The sequence below is a fragment of the Carcharhinus amblyrhynchos genome, chromosome 35, assembly GCF_965287045.1.
Source record: "Carcharhinus amblyrhynchos chromosome 35, sCarAmb.v2.hapA, whole genome shotgun sequence".
NCBI classification, from domain to species: Eukaryota; Metazoa; Chordata; class Chondrichthyes; order Carcharhiniformes; family Carcharhinidae; genus Carcharhinus; species Carcharhinus amblyrhynchos.
Genome location: NC_137358.1, coordinates 8,633,222 through 8,653,971, shown reverse-complemented (window position 1 = coordinate 8,653,971; position 20,750 = coordinate 8,633,222). Strand labels below are relative to the sequence as shown.

Here is a 20,750-nt window from a genome sequence, read left to right as displayed (position 1 = left end):
CGGGAATCGTAACGGCCATCTCGGTTCGTGGTCCCCAGTCCCGACGATGTCCGAGACAGACGACCGCCTCAGACAACGCAGCACTGCCTCAGCCCAACTTTAATCACATCCCGGGTCCCGGAACGACGCTGAACCCCGGGTCGGGATTTTCCGGCCTCGCTCCACCTGCCGAGGCCGGAAGAAAAAAATATCCCACCCAAGGTCAAAACGGATATTTCCACTGCCTGTCCCTCGCCCGCTCCGATTCCGTGACGGCTCCCCACAAAGCCATCATTCCTCCCGCTCCGATTCGGGAGGGGGAAGGGGGTAAAATTCCAGCGCCCACGTCGTTCTGAGTTTAAGGTTGGGAATTGTTACGAGCCGAACCAAGTCGCGAAAAATTAAGTCTTGTGGATGTTTCGAGCCTGACCTTGTTCAATCGGACCATCCACCTCCGGGTGCAACCCTAACCCAGCTCCAATCATCACATCTACTGGATTCCACACCCCTCCCCCACCCCCCCTCTCAGAGAAACCCATTACATTAGTGCAAGACACCCAGAACGGTGGAGATTCAGGCTGCGGGGGGGAATCATCAACTTGCTTTTTGACCGATAAGAAATGGGAAGACATACAGTAGAGCGATTATAAAACAATACTCAGGGGCCCCTCCTCAAGCAACACTATCCTCCTCAGTTAATTTCACAATACAATCACACCTCCTTTTAACTCAATTATATCCCAGTGCTTCTCTGGAGTGAATACTGTGCAGCCTACACACAACGGTCCCTGTCCCAGTCACCTGCGGCGAGACCCTACGCGAGACTGAGCGACGGAGAGTGGCCGTTTCCCACGCCAGTACGGAAGCAAGGTGCAGCGGTAACGGACAAATCCCTTCCACGAATTCATCTGGATCGAGGGAGGGGGCGAACATGATGCCCTCCACCGTTTCGGAAGCTACGACAGCTGGGATCAGATCTGTCCCCTTTCCCCACCTCCCCCCACCCACCCCCCCAAACCCATCGGAATAAGCCCTTGTGAAGTCCAGTCTCTCAGGGTGGAATGTAAACTGAGTCCTCTCTTCTCTCCCGCTCAGCGAGCAATTCATTCCTCTTTCTGTCAACAGTGGCTCTGCGTCCAGTCGAGGGACTCTGTACATAACTGGAGGAGGGAAAGCAGACAGACAGAATGAGCAGACACTGTCCTCTAATTCTTCAAGTTTTTAAGTTTGTTTACTAGTCACAAGCAAGGCTGACATTAACACTGCAATGAAGTTACTGTGAAATTCTCCTTCTCAGGGTTCTCACATCTCATCCCAACTTTTTTTAAATTCATTTGTGGGACATGGGCATCGCTGGCTGGGCCAGCATTTATTGCCCATCCCGAGTTTCTCCAGGGCAGTTAAGAGTCAACCACATTGCTGTGGCTCTCGAGTCACATGTTGGCCAGACCGGGTATGGATGGCACAGCTTCCTCACAGCACCAGGGACCTGATTTCCATGCCCGGCTTGGGTAACTACCTGTGTGGAGTTTGCACGTTCTCCTCGTGTCTTATGGGTGCTCTGGCTTCCTCCTACATTCCAAAAGACATGCTGATTAGGGTGCATTGGTTGTGCTACATTCTCCCTCGGTGTACCCAAACAGGCACCGGAGTGTGGCAACTGGGGGATTTTCACAGTAACTTCATTGCGGCATTAATGTAATCCTACGTCTTTATTTATATGTACTACTTTATTTATTAGCCGAGAATGTGCAGACTCCGCACAGACAGTCACCCAAGCCGGGAATCGAACACAGGTCTCTGGCGTTGCGAGGCAGCGAATAAGGACATCAGTGAACCAGATGGGTTTTTCCAACAATCGACAATGGTTTCATGGTCACCGCTACATTCTTAATTCCAGATTTTTTTTAAATTTTGAATTCAAATTCCACCATCTGCTGTGGTGGGATTTGAACCTGTGTCCCCCGAACATTAGCTGAGTTTCTGGATTAATAGTCTAGCAATAATACCACTAGGCCATCACCTCCCCAGAGCAAAACACAGAGACAGGCTATTTGGCCCAGCTGGTCTATGCATCCCTCGAGCTTTCTTTAACCTCCCTTCATCTCAACTGTTTCAAAGAAAAAAGTTCACTGACTATTGTGGACAGCATGATGACCTGGGTTCGATTCCTGACTTAGGTGACTGTGTCAGAGTCTGCATGTTCTCACCATGTCTGCATGGGTTTCCTCCCACAATCCAAAAGGAACTCCCTCAGCTCTCCCCGCTGAGACTTGGCACTGGTTTCAAGCCTCCTAATTAATCTGTGTGGCCCCAAGCTACACCAAACAGCGGATTTAACCACATACAGGAATCTCAACATCAACCAATTTGAGTTTCTTTCTAAGTTTATTTATTATGTCACAAGTATGCTTACATTAACAGCGCAATGAAATTGCTGTGAAAATCCCTTAGTCGCCATACTCTGGTGCTCGTTTGAGTATATTGAGGGAGAATTTAGCATGGCCAATGCACCTAACCTACACATCTTTGGACACTAGGGGGCAATTTAGCAGGTTAGACTGGCCATGCTAAATTGCCCCTTAGTTTCTGGAGTGGGGTGGGGGGGACAGCTAGCAGGATAAATATGTGAGGTAAGGGCAATAGGGTCTGGGTGGCATTGCTGTTGGTGCAGGCTTGAGGGGCCGAATGGTCTCCTTCTTCAGTGCTACACACTGCCGCCCATCCTCATGGTTCTAATTGATTGCACGAAATAAAAATGACATCCAATCTGAAGCACAAAATCCTAATCTGCGGCTGAAATCTTAAATTAACGATGGTTTCGCTAAAATACTGCAGAGGCCGGACAGATAAGTGGGCAAAGAGAGACGTGTCCAGTGTCACGGGAAATGCCAGTTTAATAACACCAGTTTTAATTACGGACTGAGTGGGACGTGCATATAGCAGGCGCACACACACACTTTGCAACATGATAGGCATCAGGAAGCCTTCCTGATCTGTTCCTGGCCAGAAGACACTGCGGACTATCGCAGCAACTCCCTCAGCTCTCCCACTGGGAGTTGGCACTGGTTTCAAGCCTCTTAATCTGTGAGGCCCCCAGCTACACCAAACAGTGGATTTAACCACATATGGAAATCTCAACATCAACCAATTTCAGCGTTTCTTCTTAAGTTTATTTATAGTGTCACAAGTGTGCTTACATTAACAGCGCAATGAAATTGCTGTGAAAGTCTCCGAGTCACCATACTTTGGTTCTTGTTTGGGTGTACTGAGGGAGAATTTAGCATGGCCAATCCACCTAATCTGCACATCTTTGGAGTGTGGGAGGAAACTGGAGCACCACAGGGGAGAACGTGCAAATTCCACACAAACAGTGACCCAAGCCAGGAACTGAACCCTGGTCCGTGATGCTGAGAGGCAGCAGTGCTAACCACTGTGCCACCCGTAAGTGTTAGCGAACAGGGAATGGATTTGAGCTCCCTCCTCATGTTAAAACGAGGTGCTGAGCTGAATTTACTCCTCTGGCAACCAACCTATGTTCAGATAAGGTTTCAATCCAGCAGAAATGCCCAGTCCTGAAATTAATATTTATTAAGCTCCCTGGGTGCCTCGGGTGTTTACATCCAGGAATCATTAACCGCTGAGCAAGTTCGGAGACCGGAAGATTAGCTCATTTAGTTGAGAATTTAAATGGTCGAGGCACTGGTGCGGAACTCTACTGCTCTCCACCCAAGGCAACCAAAAGACAGTGAGCACAAACACTCTGCCTATGGGCACAGATAAAGTGACTTAGTACAGGCCAAGGGGATAAACAACCACGCCATCACAAACAGAGTGAGTCTGTCGACCGTCCAGCAGTGTGCCTTCAGCACCATCTTGTACAGACGAATTGGAGCTTACGTGGCTTACTAAGACCAGCCTGGGCAGCTCCAGTAATGCAGGAGGAGGCCACTTGGCCCATTGGGTCAGCACTGACTCTCTGACAAAGTAATCCACCTGGCCCTATGCCTGTAACCTGACACGTTTGTACCGCTGATCCCCCTAACCTACACATTTTGGAGCACTAGGGGACAAGGAACGGGCCCTTCGGCCCTCCAAGCCTGTGCTGATCATGTTGCCCTAATTTATCTACAAAAAAAAAACCTTCTGCCTTTAGCCTGTGACCCTCTATTCCCTCCCTATTCATGTTGATGCTTTTTAAATGTTGCTGGTGTGTCTGCTTCCAGCACCTCCTCTGGCAGCGTGTTCCACCACTCCCTGTGCGATAAACTTCCCCCGCACATCTCCCTTAAACGTTCCCCCTCTCACCTTGAACCTGCGTCCCCTTGTAACTGACACTTCCACCCTGGGGAAAAAGCATCTGACTATCCACCTTGTCTATGTCTCTCACAGTTTTGTAGACCTCTATCAGGTCTCCCCGAGCCTCTGTCTTTTCAGTGAAAACAATCCTATTTTATTCAACCTCTCCTCATAGCCAACATTCTTGAGACCAGGCAACGTCCTGGTGAACCTTCTTTGCACTCTCTCCAAAGTTTCTACATCCTTTTGGCAATGTGGTGACCAGAACTGCATGCAATATTCCAAATGCGGCCTAAGATTTCACAAAGCTGTAACTATTTAGCACGGCTGATCCAACTAACTACATATGTGGACACCGAGGTACCATTTAACATGGCCAATTAATCTAATCTTCGGACTGTGGGAGGAAACCGGAGCACCCAGACGAAACCCATGCAGACACCACGGAGGGGGGAGAACGAGTAGACTCCGCACAGACAGTCACCCGAGACTGGAATCGAACCTGGGTCCCTGGCACTCTGAGGCAGCAGCACTAACTACTGTGCTGCAGTGCCACCCCAATAAGGAGGCAAGATGGGTTAAAGAACATTCCCTCAAAGCAATTCCACACTTCACAGAAGAAAACTTGTTAGATGAGTTTAAAATTACTTCAGAAACATTGGAAGATTTACAGCGCAGGGGGGAAGCCATTCATGTTGATCCAAAAGAAATGATATCCAGTGTAATTCCACCTGCCAGCCCTCGCCGCAAACCCTGCAAGGTTTTGAGTATATATATCCAAGTATTTTTTGAAAGTTTCTTTCTCCATCAACTCCTTCTAACCATCGCCAACTGTGTGAAAAGATTCGCTCTAATCCTTCCACCCTTTCTTTTATATCCACTCTCATCGGTGAACGTTTTAATGCAGACAGATCCTCCCTATGTCCTGGCCCTCAATATTACACACCTCAACTCTGCTCGAGATTAAAGGTTCCTGGAGATTTAGAGACCTTCCAATACCCTGCTGGCAGCGATACAAGTTCTAAAGTTTATTATTGGTCACATCTAGGCTTACATTAATACTGCAGTGAAGTAATTGCGAAAATCCCCTAGGTGCCACATTCCAGCGCCTGATCGGGTACACTGAAGGAGAATTTAGCATCTAACCAGCATGGCTTTCAGACTGTGGGAGAAAACCCACGCAGACATGGGGGGAATGTGCAGGCTCCACACAGACAGTGACCCAAGCTGGGAATCGAACCTGGGTCCCTGGCGCTGTGAGGCAGCCGTGCTAACCACTGTGCCACCGTGCCGCCCTCAGTTACCTGCCCATCAGGAGTGGCTCGAGTGCCAATAAAATGCCGCAGCTCCATTGCGTCCGATGGGAGGCGGGGAGTTTCTTGATCCCACAAGGCCACGCTGGGGAACTGAAGGCAAGTTTCCCAGCGGGTTTAGCTCCCGAGGGTTTCTCAGGCCACTCCTCTCGCAATGGGCCGATAGTTCCCGCAAACCGGGCTGGGTAAAGACTGCTGCGCGCCTCGGTAAATAAACTCACATTATAGCTCCTCGATAACTGGATGGCGCTATCTGTAGAATCCGGAAAATTCCATCAGGGACCAGCCTATCATTGATGCATCTTCAGCGCTGTAGGGAGAAAGGATGGCCAGAGAGTGATTGTTGTTTTAGACAGAAGTTGCCTTCTTTCAAATCCAATCACTAAAACTTTAACTTGCATGGATAGAACTCCAAAAATATATAAAGGCTGTGGACTTGTTTGGGAAACGACTTGATTGGTGACCAAAGTATAGAGCATTAACCCCCAGGCATGAACCAGACACAGCCAATTACCCTCTGAGTCAGTGGCTTTTCATAGAATCCCAACTGTGCAGAAAAAGACCATTCAGCCCATCGAGTCTGCACCAACAGCAATCCCACCCAGACCCTATCTCCATACCACACATATATATACCCCGGCCAATCCACTTACGGACAATTTAGCGTGGCCAATCCACCTAACCTAAGGGGCAGCGGCACGGTAGCACAGTGGTTAGCACTGCTACCTCATAGCTCTAGGGACCTGGGTTTGACTTCCGGCTTGGGTCACCGTGGAGTTTGCACATTCTCCTCGTGTCTGCATGGGTTTCCTCCAGGTGCTCCGGTTTCCTCCCACAGTCCAAAGATCTGCAGGTTAGGTTGACTGGTCATGCTAAAAAAAAATTGCCCCTTAGTGTCCTGAGATGCGTAGATTAGAGGGATTAGCGGGTAACTATGTGGGGTATTGGGGTAGGGCCTGTGTGGGATTGTGGTTGGTGCAGAATCGATGGGACGAAAGGCCTCTTTCTGCACTGTCGGATTTCTATGATTCTAACCTGCACATCTTTGAACACTAAGGGGCAATTTAGCACGACCAATTGACTTAACCTAGACATCTTTAGACACCAAGGCACAATTTAGCAAGGCCAATCCACCAAACCTGCACATCTTGGGAGCGTGGGAGGAAATCAGAGCACCCGGTGGAAACCCATGCAGAACATGTAGGCTATACACAGGCAGTAACCCGAGACTGTAATCAAAACCATGTGTACTTCACGACTGGTTAGGAATAATTACACGTACCACATAACCTGCTTGTGGAACTCTGTCACTTGCTTCTCCGTCGCTGTGATAGCCCCAGCTGACAGTTCCTTGGGCAGAGCTTTAAGGGCATCCTCAAGCCACCGGCAAAATGTCTGGTTTCGGAGAGATATATAAATAGAGCATGTTACTGACATCCTGGCAGGAGGTTGGAGGGATGGATGGATGGAAAGAGCATTTCAGATAGAGATTACAAGCTTAATACAATTTCACCTAGGACTGGTCAGCTAAAGATAGGTTCCGTTTACTTGAAGTAGCATAAGAATGCTTGGCAGATTTACTATAAAGATTTGACAGCTATTGGTAACTCAGAAGTACAGCTGCAAATCCTTCACACTACATGCTAACCTGAAAGCTCCTCTGAACAATGTCTGCTGGTCGCCCGCTTTGCATCCTGGCTACTCCCTCACAGGCATACTCCCTCAAAGTGATATCATGACACAGTTTGCCACCCTTTGAAGTGATTCTACTTACAGTGTCAGCACGGATTTACAAAGGGGGAATCAAGAAGAAAATTGTGGCACAGAGATTAGCACTGCTGCCTCACAACGCCAGGGACCTGGGTTCAATTCCCGGCTTGGGTCACTGTCTTTGTGGAGTTTGCATGTTCTCCTCGTGTCTGCGCGAGTTTCCTCCGGGTGCTCCGGTTTCCTCCCACAGTCCAAAGATGTGCAGGTTAGGTTAACTGGCCATGCTACATCAATCCTAATGTTAGGGGAATAGCAGGGCAAATATGTGGAGTTACAAGGATGGGGTCTGGGTGGGATTGTGGTTGGTGCAGACTCGATGGGCTGAATGGCCTCCTTCTGCACTGTAGGGATTCTGTAGATCTATGCCTGATGAAACTACTGGAATCCTCTGAGGGTTCAACCAGTAGAAAGGAACAAAGAGAACAGGGGGATGTGGTTTATTTACAACTTCCAGAAGGCTTTCGATAAGGTCTCGCAGCGTGCTTTCAAGAAGAAATTAGATATAGCCCTTGGGGCCAGAGGAAGCAAGGGATATGGGGGTAAGGGGGGAGATCAGGACATTGAATTTGATGATCAACATGAATGGCGGAGCAGGGCCTAATGGCCTACACTTGCTTCTATTTCTGTGTTTATGTGGCTAACCAATACACCATGAGGGAGCAAGTGAGTGAGTGCCCAATTTTAACTCTGTTTCAGGGGATGGGTTGTGAAGGGGTTAAGGATGGGCTGGAACAGAGTGTGTGTGCAGGAGGGGATCTGGACTGTCTCCAATCCTAGTCCCAGAGGTGAATTCAGTGTCAAACTCATTCGCCCAGTCAGCTCCTCATATAAATAACTAAAAACAGGAAAATGCCGGAAATAGACAACAGCTTGTTCACCCAGAAAGGGAATACTGTGTACAGATTTGGTCTCTTTTTTTTAAAAAAGGACATAGTTTGGGAGCAGCACAGTGTTTAGCCTCTGCCTCTCAGTGCTTGGGACCCGGGTTCAATTCCAGCCTCGGGTCACTGTCTGTGTGGAGTTTGCATGTTCTCCCGGTGTCTGCATGGGTTTCCTCCGGGTGCTCCGGTTTCCTCCCAAGGTCCAAAGATATGTGGGTTAGGTGAATTGGCCATGCTAAATTGCCCCTTAGTGTCAGGGGGATTAGCAGAACAAATATATGGGATTACAGGGATGAGGCCAGGGTGGGATTGTTGTCGGTGCAGACTCGATGGGCCGAATGACCTTCTTCTTCTGGTTTCCTCCCACAGTCTAAAGATGTGCAGGTTAATTAGATTGGTCATGCTAAATTACTCCCTTACTGTCCAAAGATGTGCAGTTTAAGTGGATTGGCCACGCTAAATTACCTCTTAGTTTCAGGGGAGATTAGCAGGGTAAATAGGCTCTCCCACATTTCGAGCCTGGGTTGCGATTGTGGTAGGTGCAGACTTGATGGGATGAATGGCGTCCTCCTGCACTGTACGGATTCTATTCCATGATGCTAATTGCATTAAAAGTTGTTCGGAGAAGTTCCTCTCAACAGATTCCAAGGATGAGGTGTTTATTCTGTGAGGGAAACTTAGACCTGCATTCACTGGGGCTCAGGAGTTCCAGAATTCTAGTGGATGCTTCCCCAACACTGCAGCTAAATCTCAACTCCCAGGGTTGAGGCCAGCAAATGTAGCTCCGATCTAGATTGTGCCCCTCAGCATTGATCTATATACCGAGCGTTCAGGAAGGGTGGGGGGAAGGCGTAGGCCAAAATGATGGACATACTGGATGACGTTCACCTGGCTCCCGTTACATACCTTCCGATCAAAAATGCGAAGTTCCCACATGACGTCGGCCACATTTCCCAGCATGCTTGGCACAAGGTAGAAGCAGCAAGCTTGAACGAGCTGCGCAACCAGCAGGGCCCCGCTCTCACCCAGAAATCCGTGCACAAGGTTCTTCCGCAGTTCAAAATCTTCTCTGTGCTAAAACATGCCAAGAGGTACCAAATTAACCCCAAACATACACACACAGCCTGGAGATTAAAGGCAGCCTTCATGGACATTTGCCTGGAACACACTGCCAGAGGTGGTGGTGGAAGCAGGCACATCAGCAACATTTAAGAGGATACATGAATAAGGAGAGAATGGAGGGATACGGTCTGAGTAAGGACACAAGGTTTTTTTTTCTAAGTTCCTTGAGGGCATCATGACCAGCCCAGGTCTGGAAGGCCTTTGTTCTTTTGTTCAAGTGAGAGGTCAATGCTAATTGAAAAGGTCAACAATAGGCTAACAATGGCCGGCACTGTGGCATAGTGATTAACACAGTGGGGGAGGGGCCAGGCAAGGGGAGGGGCCAGGCAAGGGGAGGGGCCAGGCAAGGGGAGGGGCCAGGCAAGGGGAGGGGCCAGGCAAGGGGAGGGGCCAGGCAAGGGGAGGGGCCAGGCAAGGGGAGGGGCCAGGCAAGGGGAGGGGCCAGGCAAGGGGAGGGGCCAGGCAAGGGGAGGGGCCAGGCAAGGGGAGGGGCCAGGCGAGGGGAGGGGCCAGGCGAGGGGGGGACGCCGATTGCAAGATTATCTACTGCTTACTCAAAGAGCGCAGCTGCAGCCCAGACCACCTGGAGACCAATTCTACTTCCTAAAACAAGCGGAGAGGTCCGGCTACCCCCGGCCATTTCTTTTCATTCAGGTCTTTGGCTGGATGTTTGGACACTCGCCCTCACCTTATTGATTGTTGCCACGTGAACCAGGTCCTGCAGGAACTTCATGACGCTGGAGTTTGCGTCACGGTGGTTCAGCGTTGTTGCTGCCAAGGCGCACTGAATAATTAAGGACATCACTGGGCTTTGAATTAAAACAACTGGACTTCGCTGAATGAACCTGCAGACAGAGACAGAGAGAGCGACTGAGACAGATTCATCTTCAGTACTTTGCACGCTCTCCAGCCCCTTGCTGAAGGAGTAACTACATCCTGGTGGCTTCGCTTCAAAGGCATAGACAGGCATTCAGTACCTCACCCACTAAATATGTGAATCAACCTGGAATATCAGCAGCTGCTGAGCTCCCTCATGGAAACATAGAAACTAGAAGGAGGAGGAGCCTGCTCCATCCTTCATTATGATCATAGCTGATCATCAAATTCAATATCCTGATTTCCCCCCTATCCCTTGATCCCTTTACCCCCAAGAGCTATATCTAATTGTTTCTTGAAATCACACAACGTTTTGGCCTTAACTACTTTCTGTGGTAGTAAGTTCCACACATTTACCACACTCTGGATGAAGAAATTTCTCCTCACCTCAGTCCTAAAAGGTTTCCCCCTCATGCTCAAACTATGACCCACTAGTTCTGGACTCCCCCCACCATCGGGAACATTCTTTCTGAATCCACCCTGTCTAATCCTATTAGAATTTTATAAGTTTCTATGAGATCCTCTCTCACTCTTCTAAACTCCAATGAATATAATCCCAACCGACTTAGTCTCTCCTTAATATGACAGACCTGCCATCCCAGGAATCGGTCTGGTAAACCTTTGCTTTTCTCCCTCTACAGCAAGCATATTCTTCATCAGATAAGGACACCAAAACTGCACACAGTATTCTATATGTGGCCTCACCAACGCCCTGTACAATTGCAGTAAAAACATCCCTATTCCTGTATCAAATCCTACATCAATGGGGACAAAGTAGAAAGGGTTGAGAGCTTCAAGTTTTTAGGTGTCCAGATCGCCAACAACCTGTCCTGCTTCCCCCATGCCAACTGTACAGTTAAGAAAGCCCACCAACGCCTCTACTTGCTCAGAAGACCAAGGAAATTTGGCACGTCAGCTATGACTCTCACCAATTTTTATAGGTGCACCACAGAAAGCATTCTTTCACACATTGTAATCACAGCTTGGTACGGCTCCTGCTCCGCCCAAGGAGGGTCATGAATGAAGCCCAGTCCATCACTCAAACCAGCCTCCCATCCACTGACTTTGCCTACGCTTCCCGATGCCTCGGCAAAGCAGCCAACGAAATTAAGGACCCCATGCACCCCGGACATTCACTCTTCCAACTTCTTCTGTCGGGAAAAAGATACAAAAGTCCGAGGTCAAGAACAGCTTCTTCCCTGCTGCCATCAGACTTCTGAATGGATCTACCTTGCATTAAGTTGATCTTTCTCTAAACCCTAGCTATGACTGTAACACTACATTCTGCACTGTCTCCTTTCCTTCTCTATGAAGGGTATGCTTTGTACAGTGAGCAAGAAACAATACTTTTCACTGTACGCTCATACATGTGACAATAATAACATAAGAAATAGGAGCAGGAGTAGGCCATCTAGCCCTTCGAGCCTGCCCCGCCATTCAATAAGATCATGGCTGATCTGTCGTGGCTCAGTTCCACATTCCCGCCCTCACCCCATAACCCTTAATCCCCTCTCTTATCAAGAACCCATCAACCCGCTTCTTAAAAATATTTAGCGAGGCAGCCTCCACCACTTCAACGGGCAGAGAATTCCAGTGATTCACCACCCTTTGAGTGAAGAAGTTCCTCCTCAACTCCGTTCTAAACCGCCCCCCCTTTATCTTGAGGCTGTGCCCCCTAGTCCTACTATCCTTTCTGAGCGGGAAGAGTCTCTCCACCTCTATCCTATCCATCCCACTCATCATATATGTCTCAATGAGATCTCCCCTCATTCTTCTAAACTCTAACGAGTACAAGCCTAGTTTATTCAGCCTCTCCTCATAGCTCAACCCCCTCAACTCCGGTATCAGCCTAGTGAACCTCCTCTGCACTCCCTCCAAGGCCAAAATATCCTTGCGTAAGTACGGCGCCCAAAACTGCACACAATAAATCAAAGGCCAAAATGCCATTTGCCTTTTTTGATTTAATTTGACTTATTATTGTCACAGGTATTAGCATACAGTGAAAAATATTGTTTCTTGTGTGCTGTAGAAAGCATACCCTTCATAGAGAAAGAAAGGATAGAATGCAGAATGTAGTGTTACAGTAAATAGCTAGGCTGTAGCGAAAGATAAAGTTAATGCGGTCCATTGTTTTTGAGTCGGTTGGTACATGACCTCAGACTTTTGTATCTTTTTCCCGATGGAAGGTGGTGGAAGAGAGAACGTCCAGGGTGTGTGCGGTCCTTAATTAAGTTGGCTGCTTTGCCGAGGCAGGGGAAGCGTACGGAGAGTCAATGGATGGGAGGCTGGTTTGCGTGATGGATTGGGCTACATTGAAGACCTTTTGTAGTTTCTTGTGGTCTTGGGCAGAGCAGGAGCCACACCAAGCTGTGATACAACCGGAAAGAATATTTTCTATATTGCTTGCTGTATATTCGCGCTTACTTTCAGCTACTGATGCACCAAGGTCTTGCTGAGTATTCACCTCTCTCAGGTTATGCCTATTCAAGTAATAATTTGCCTGTGACTCATTCAGCTGGGTGGCACAGTGGTTAGCACTGCTGCCTCACAGCACCAGGGACCGGGGTTCAATTCCCAGCTTGGGTCACTGTGCGGAGTCTGCATGTTCTCCTTGTGTCTGTGAGGGTTTTCTCTGGGTGCTCCAGTTTCCTCCCACAGTCCAAAGGTGGACTGGCCATGATAAACTGCCCCCGAGTGTCAGGGGGATCAGCGGAATAAATATATGGGGTTGCGGGGATAGGGCCTGGGTGGGATTGTTGTCGGTGAAGACTCAAAGGGCTGAATGGCCTCCTTGTGAACTGTATGAATTCTAACACTATTCACAAAATTCCATCTGGAGTTTTGAAACTTAACAATTTATTCAACTGGACACTTTCAGTCTAAACTAAGGGTTGAAATCTCGACATAATTGCTGTCATTTCTCTGAGATTGCTCTGTAAGTATGTGCACATTAAACGGAACAGAACTTGGCCTCGTCAATGACCCATGATGTCCACAGAGATTGAACAGATTCCCAGCAGCATACGTTCCCCGGGAAAACCAGAAATCCGTGACTGTGACAGAGAAACTGCTCCCCGTGATTATTTTTAGAAGATAAACACAAGCGAGGCAGCAGACGCCAACGTGGAAATTTATCATCGTCACTTGCGGTTGGGTGGTTATTCTTGTCTTCAACCCCTGACCCCTGGTACCATTCTGGTGAGGCGCAGGGGATCAGCGGCAGGGGCGGGGAGCTACTTTCAATCAACGAATCACGTCAGCAGATTCTTTAATCTCCTTCTGACGATTGTCGAGGAGAAAATATTTTTAAATGCGACATGCGTAAACCTGGGACTGGCTGTAATTGTGTAGACATCAGAGCGGAAGTTTATTGAAAATAGAGACATGTTAGGATGGCACAGTGGTTAGCACTGCTGCTTCACAGTGACAGGGACCCGGGTTTGATTCCCGGCTTGGGTCACTGTCTGTGTAGAGTTTGCACGTTCTCCCCGTGTCTGCATGGGTTTCCTCACACAGTCCAAAAGATGTGCTGGTTAGATGGATTGGCCATGCTAAATTCTCCCTCAGTGTATCCGAACAAGCACTGGAGTGTGGCGACTAGAGGATATTTCACAGTAACTCAGGTAGGACCCTACAGTGCAAAAGGAGGCCATTCGGCCCATCAAGTCTGCCCTGACAACAATCCTAGACAGGCCCTATCCCAATAAGTTACCCTGCTAATCCCTCTAACCTATCATATCCCGTGACACTTAGGGTTAATCCTCACATATTTGGACTGATGGGAGGAAACTGGAGCACCCAGAGGAAACCGACGCAGACATGGGAGTGGCCCAAGTCAGGAATCAAACCCAGCTCCCTGGCGCTGTGGGGCAGTAGTGCTGAACCACTGTACCACCGTGCCACCCAATAAATTTGGCATTATCCTCCACTTTGCCACTGGGTAGGTGACTTTTTTTTAAAATTCATTTGTGGGACATGGGCGTCGCTGGCTGGGCCAGCATTTATTGCCCGTCCCTAGGTGCCTGAAGACAATTGAGAGTCAACCACATCGCTGTGGCTCTGGAGTCACATGTAGGCCAGACCAGGCAAGGATGGCAGATTTCCTTCCCTATAGGGACATTAGATGGGGTTTTTCCAATAATGGTTTCATGGCCATCAGTAGATTCTTAAGTCCAGATTTTTTTAGTGAATTCAAATTTCACCATCTGCTGTGGCAGGATTCGAACCTGGGTCCCCAGAACCTTAGCTTAGTTTTTGGATTAATAGTCTAGCGATAATATCAGTAGACCATCGCCCCCCCACTTCAGTGCAGTGTTAATGTAAGCTTACTTGTGACAATAGTAAATACACTTATTTCTTGTGTGGAAAGTGGATTAATGCAGAACATAGTCTCTTTCTCTGCCATTACACCAACGCTCCTGTTACCTTGTAGCCAAGCGGAAAAGATCGTCCACGGTGTCGGGATGATTCTGGAATCCTCTCGGTTGCTCGAGCAGTTGGAATGTGGGTCCGCAAAATGCCTGAAGGAAGAATTGCAAACAAAAACATCTGACAAAATATACTGTGAATGGTCTGACACAGAGAAGTTCCAAAGAACAAAGGGACCTTGGTATGTTTGTCCGTAGATCCCTGAAGGTGGAAAGTCAAGTTAATAGGATGGTGAGAAAGACGTAAGGCACACTCGCCTTTATCAATCAGGGTATAGATTACAAAAGCAGAGAGGTCATGATGGAGTTGTATAGAACTTTGGTGAGGCCACAGCTGGTGTACTGTGGCCTCACTGGCCGCCACATTATAGGAAGGACACGAACACACTGGAGGAGGTGCAGAGGAGATTCACCAGGATGCTGCCCAGGATGGAGCATTTAAGTTATAAAGAGAGGTTGGATAGGCTTGGGTTGTTTTCTCTGGTGCAGAGAAGACTGAGGGGGCGGCCTGATCGAGGTGTTCAAGATTATGAGGGGCTTGGACAGGGTGGGTAAGGAGCAGCTATTCCCCTTAGTTGAAGGGTCAGTTACGAGGGGCACAATTTAAAAGTGAGGGATGGTAGGTTTGGGGGGGGCGGAATTGAGAAAAAGCTTTTTTACCCAGAGGGTGGTGATGGTCTGGAGTGTGCTGCCTGAGAGGGTGGTGGAGGCGGGATGCCTCACATCTTTTAAAAAGTATCTGGATGAGTACCTGGCACATCATAACATTCAAGGCTATGGGCCAAGTGCTGGCAATGGGATTAAGTGGGCAGATCAGGGCCTTTCATGCATCAGTGCAAACTCGATGGGCTGAAGGGCCTCTTCTACACTGTAGCATTCTGTGACTGAGCACCGTAACATTTCATAGCTCCACCATTGAATTAGTGGATCATTATATTGACCTGTAGACCAGCGAGTCCCAGTCAGTGCTGAATTAGCCAGAACACCATGGCTGGGCCAGAAAGGGTCCTGACTGCTGTCCCATAACTCCTGATGGACAGCAGTCAGGTTAGATCATGTCCAGTTGCAACGCCCACATGGGAGACCAGGTGACCGACAAACATTTGACTGAGTTCTCCAATGACACCTCCCCACCTGTAGGTGGCGAAAGAGTACAGGTGAATGACATAGAAGTATCCCAGGACGCAGTCAGTGATACCATAGAAATCATAGAATCCTACAGGGCAGGAGGCCACTATTTGGCCCTTTGAGTCTACACCGACCACAATCCCACCCAGGCCATATCCCCATAACCCCATGCATTTACCCTAGCTAATCACCCAGACATGAAGGGGCAATTTAGCATGGCCAATCCACCTAACCCACACATCTTTGGATTGTAGAAGGAAAACCCAGGCAGACACGGGGGAAAATGTGCAAACTCCAACACAGACAGTGACCCAAGCCGGGAATCAAACCCGGGTCCTTGGCGCTGCGAGGCAGCAGTGTTAACCACCGTGCTGCCCCTATAATTTCCCCAAATAATAACTATGGCACAATATGGCTATTTCCTTTCTTGAGGAAGGACGTGGTGGCATTGGAGGCAGTTCAGAGGAGGTTCACCAGATTGATTCCGGGGATGGCACGGTAGCACAGCGGTTAGCAATGCTGCTTCACAGCTCCAGGGACCTGGGTTCGATTCCTGGCTTGGGTCACTGTCCGTATGGAGTTTGCATATTCTCCTCGTGTCTGCGTGGGTTTCCTCCGGATGCTCCAGTTTCCTCCCAGTCTAAAGATGTGCGGGTTACTTTGATTCACCATGCTAAAATTGCCCCTTAGTGTCCTGAGATGCATAGGTTAGAGGAATTAGTGCGTAAATGTGTAGGGATATGGAGGTAGGGCTTGAGTGGGATTGTGGTCAGTGCAGACTCGACAGGCCGAATGGCCTCCTTCTGCACTGTAGGGTTTCTATGATTTCTATGAATTATCAGGAACGCGTTTGAATAGCTTGGGCTTGTACTCGCTGGAGGAATGAGGTGGCGGGAGATCAGATCAAGGTATATAAAATGCTAAAGAAGACGGATAAGATGGACATTGAATAGATGTTCCCCCCCTTGTGGGGACAGTCTGGAACAAGAGGTTGCTGATACTGAGTGAGAGCAGGAAACAATTTCTCTCGGACAGTTGAGAGTTTGTGGCATTCACTTCTCCGGAGTGCAGAATCAACAAACAGATTCAAGAAAAGTTTATTATTTATTTATTAGTCACATAAGGCTTATATTAACATTGCAATGGGGTAGCATGGTGGTTAGCACTGATGCCTCTCAGTGCCAGGGACCAAGATTCGATTCTGGCTTCAGGTCACTGACTGTGTGGACTTTGCAGGTTCTCCCCGTGTCTGCATGGGTTTCCTCCGGGTGCTCCAGTTTCCTCCCACATCCAAAGACGTGAGGGTTAGGTTGATTGGCCATGCTGAATTGATTCTATTGTCAGGGGGATTAGCAGGGTAAACATGTGGGGTTATGGGAATACAGCCTGGGTGGGATTGCGATCTGTGCAGACGCATTGGGCCGAACGGCCTCCTTTTGCAATGTAGGAATTCTATGACGTTCAGTGAAGTTACTGTGAAAATTCCGTAGTCACCACACTCTGGCACCTGTTCGGATACACTGTGGGAGAACTTAGCATGGCCAACGCACCTAACCAGCACGTCTTTCAGACTGTGGGAAGAAATCAGAGCACCCGGAGGAAACCCACACAAACCACGGGGAGAACATGCAAACCCCACACAGACCACAGGGAGAACATGCAAACCCCACACAGACCACAGGGAGAACATGCAAACCCCACACAGACCACAGGGAGAACATGCAAACTCCACACAGACAGTGACCAGACGCCAGAATTGAAGCCGGGTCCTGAAGCCTTTCGAAGGTGGTGCTTTTCCTGCGCTTATAAAAAATACAAGTACACAGAGAGCCCAGACTGAAAAAAACACTCTCTTGAATTTAGCCAATCAATTTGAATCAGGAACTTTGATACCAAGAACCTATTAAATTTAACGGTTTTGACAACCTAGTACCAATCCTATTATGAGAAATATTAATATGTTATCACAGGTATTAAAGGGGCGGGGGGGGAGAGAAGTGGGACAAAAAGAGAGTAACTGCCACCTGCCAGAGATAATAGCTCTCAAGAGAGAATAACTGGCTCTCATAGCTTCATCTATGTTTGAGAGAAAACACCACATAGATAGCAAAGGTAAAGAAGTTCCAGACAGAAGAATCAACAGAGAAGGCCCAGAATATTCCGGAAGAGACAAAACCTGGTTGTAATTTAGAGTGTGACTAAATTCTACTTTTGTTAATGAGTGGGATTTGCACTGATTGGAACAGCACTCCTTTAGAATCTTGATTTATTCAGGAATAGTTAACAGAAAGGATTTAGTTGATTTGCTCACTGTTAGTTAGATAAATACATAAGAACATAAGAAATAGGAGCAGGAGTAGGCCATCTAGCCCTTCGAGCCTGCCCCGCCATTCAATAACATCATGGCTGATCTGTCTTGGCTCAGTTCCACTTTCCCACCCTCTCCCCATAACCCTTAATCCCCTCTCTTATCAAAAACCCATCAACCCGCGTCTTAAAAATATTTAGCGAGGCAGCCTCCACCACTTCAACGGGCAGAGAATTCCAGAGATTCACCACCCTTTGAGTGAAGAAGTTCCTCCTCAACTCCGTTCTAAACCACCCCCCCTTTATCTTGAGGCTGTGCCCCCTAGTCCTACTGTCTTTTTTGAGCGGGAAGAGTCTCTCCACCTCTATCCTATCCATCCCATTCATCATCTTATACGTCTCAATGAGATCTCCCCTCATTCTTCTAAACTCTAACGAGTACAAGCCTAGTTTATTCAGCCTCTCCTCATAGCTCAACCCCCTCAACTCCGGTATCAGCCTAGTAAACCTCCTCTGCACTCCCTCCAAGGCCAAAATATCTTTGCGCAGGTGCGGCGCCCAAAACTGCACACAGTACTCCAGCTGCGGCCTCACCAATGCCCTATACAGCCGCAGCAAGACCTCCCTACTTTTATATTCAATCCCCCTCGCTATGAAGGCCAGCATCCCATTTGCCTTCCTGACCACCTGCTACACCTGCAAGCTGGGTTTTTGCGACTCATGCACAAGGACCCCGAGGTCCCTCTGCACCGTCGCCTGCTGCAGTTTTTTCTATGCTGACTTTAGCACGAGTGTCAAGGATTTATTTTGTATTTAACCATTAGGAGCTGCTGAAGAGTAGGTCACACCATTTCACACTCTTCTTACAGATAAGGCAAGGTACTCCTCCTTAGCTGTTCCAGTGCTGGTTCTCAGAGGGGAAATCAACCTCTGCTTTATAACACAATGTTTCCTACGTTTGTTGGTGAACACAAATTAACAGATCTTGTCCTCTTGCGAAGATGTTGATCTATTTGATGACCTTAAGTCTTCCCTCCCTCTGTGTATTATTTATATGGAATCCCCAAACTCTCAAACCAATGGCCCTGTGTTAATCAGAATTCCACATTTGGATTTTCAGAACAGGGATCCAATTAGAAAACTTAAAAGGATTGCTCCACTGAGGGTCCTTCAGGATAGATCGAGATAAGTGCAATCCTTCACTCCTCTTAAAGGAACACACGCGCGTGCTATCAACTAACCTGCATCATCTCGAGTAGACCTTGCGTGCAGCTCTCCTCGCTGCCATACTCATCCACCAGAATACTACCGAGGTACAGGAAACAGGAGTGTTGGTGCGACTGGTACACACTCACCATCTTGGGACGAGCAAGGGTGAGGAAAGGAGAGACAAAGAGAGATGCACAAGATAACTACAGCTTACTTATCCAAACCACGGTAAGAAGTTACTTCATGTCGCTGCCACGCCACCCCAGTGCCCCCCCCTCGCTGCCGCACCACCCCAGTGCCCCCCCCTCGCTGCCACACCACCCCAGTGCCCCCCCTCGCTGCCGCCCCCCCCCCTCGCTGCCACACCACCCCAGTGCCCCCCCCTCGCTGCCGCACCACCCCAGTGCCCCCCCCTCGCTGCCGCACCACCCCAGTGCCCCCCCCTCGCTGCCGCACCACCCCAGTGCCCCCCCCTCGCTGCCGCACCACCCCAGTGCCCCCCCTCGCTGCCACACCACCCCAGTGCCCCCCCCGCTGCCACACCACCCCAGTGCCCCCCCTCGCTGCCACACCACCCCAGTGCCCCCCCTCGCTGCCGCACCATCCCAGTGCCCCCCCCCCGCTGCCGCACCACCCCAGTGCCCCCCCCTCGCTGCCGCACCACCCCAGTGCCCCCCCTCGCTGCCGCACCACCCCAGTGCCCCCCCCTCGCTGCCACACCACCCCAGTGCCCCCCCCTCGCTGCCACACCACCCCAGTGCCCTCCACCTCGCTGCCGCACCACCCCAGTGCCCCCCCTCGCTGCCGCACCACCCCAGTGCCCCCCCCTCGCTGCTGCATCATGGGTTAATTAAGAATGACGATTGAAATCTTAAATTACATGGTAATTTTTTTTTTACAGAGTGGTGGGTGCCTGGAACTCACTGCCAGAGGAGGTAGTGGAAACAGATACGATAGTGACTTTTAAGTGACAAACTCACTATTGACAAACGCACGAATAGGATGTGAATAGAGGGATATGGTCCCCGGAAGGGTAGGGGGGGATTAACATAGAACAGTATAGCACAGTACAGGCTCTTTGGCCCTCGATGTTGTGCCAAGCTTTGTCCGAACCCAAGATCAAGCTATCCCACTCCCTATCATTCTGGTGTGCTCCATGTGCCTATCCAATATCTGCTTAAAAGTTCCTAATGTGTCCGACTCCACTTTCACAGCAGGCAGTGCATTCCACACCCCAACCACTCTCTGAGTGAAGTGGATTAGTTCAGTCAGACAGCATGGTCGGTGCAAGCTTGGAGGGCCAAAGGGCCTGTTCCTGTGCTATAATTTTCTTTGTGCTTCGAAAGAACTGCAAAGAAGCCTTTTCCACAGCCATCAGTTCCAGCTACAATTTAGAAGGAACAGAGTTGTTACCCTGATTGGGGAAAGAGCATAGACGA

General features: G+C 49.0%; 1 protein-coding gene across 3 annotated transcripts in view; it reads right to left on the bottom strand.

Annotated features, from left to right (window-relative positions):
• Positions 1 to 993: 993 nt before the first annotated feature.
• The window catches only part of LOC145361741 (transportin-3-like), a 55,169-nt gene continuing 35,412 nt past the window's right edge, over positions 994 to 20,750 (bottom strand). For 2 of the 3 annotated variants that reach the window (XM_080217671.1, XM_080217673.1), the window contains exons 18-23: positions 19,344 to 19,460; positions 14,666 to 14,760; positions 10,053 to 10,209; positions 9,149 to 9,316; positions 6,874 to 6,986; positions 994 to 1,139 (exon numbers count right to left, since the gene is read on the bottom strand). In XM_080217671.1, the coding sequence (XP_080073797.1) occupies positions 1,031 to 1,139; positions 6,874 to 6,986; positions 9,149 to 9,316; positions 10,053 to 10,209; positions 14,666 to 14,760; positions 19,344 to 19,460 (759 nt within the window). In that variant the 3' untranslated portion in view covers positions 994 to 1,030. Of the gene's footprint in view, positions 1,140 to 5,812; positions 5,902 to 6,873; positions 6,987 to 9,148; positions 9,317 to 10,052; positions 10,210 to 14,665; positions 14,761 to 19,343; positions 19,461 to 20,750 lie in introns of all 3 variants that reach the window. The other variant, XM_080217672.1, reaches the window with a different exon arrangement.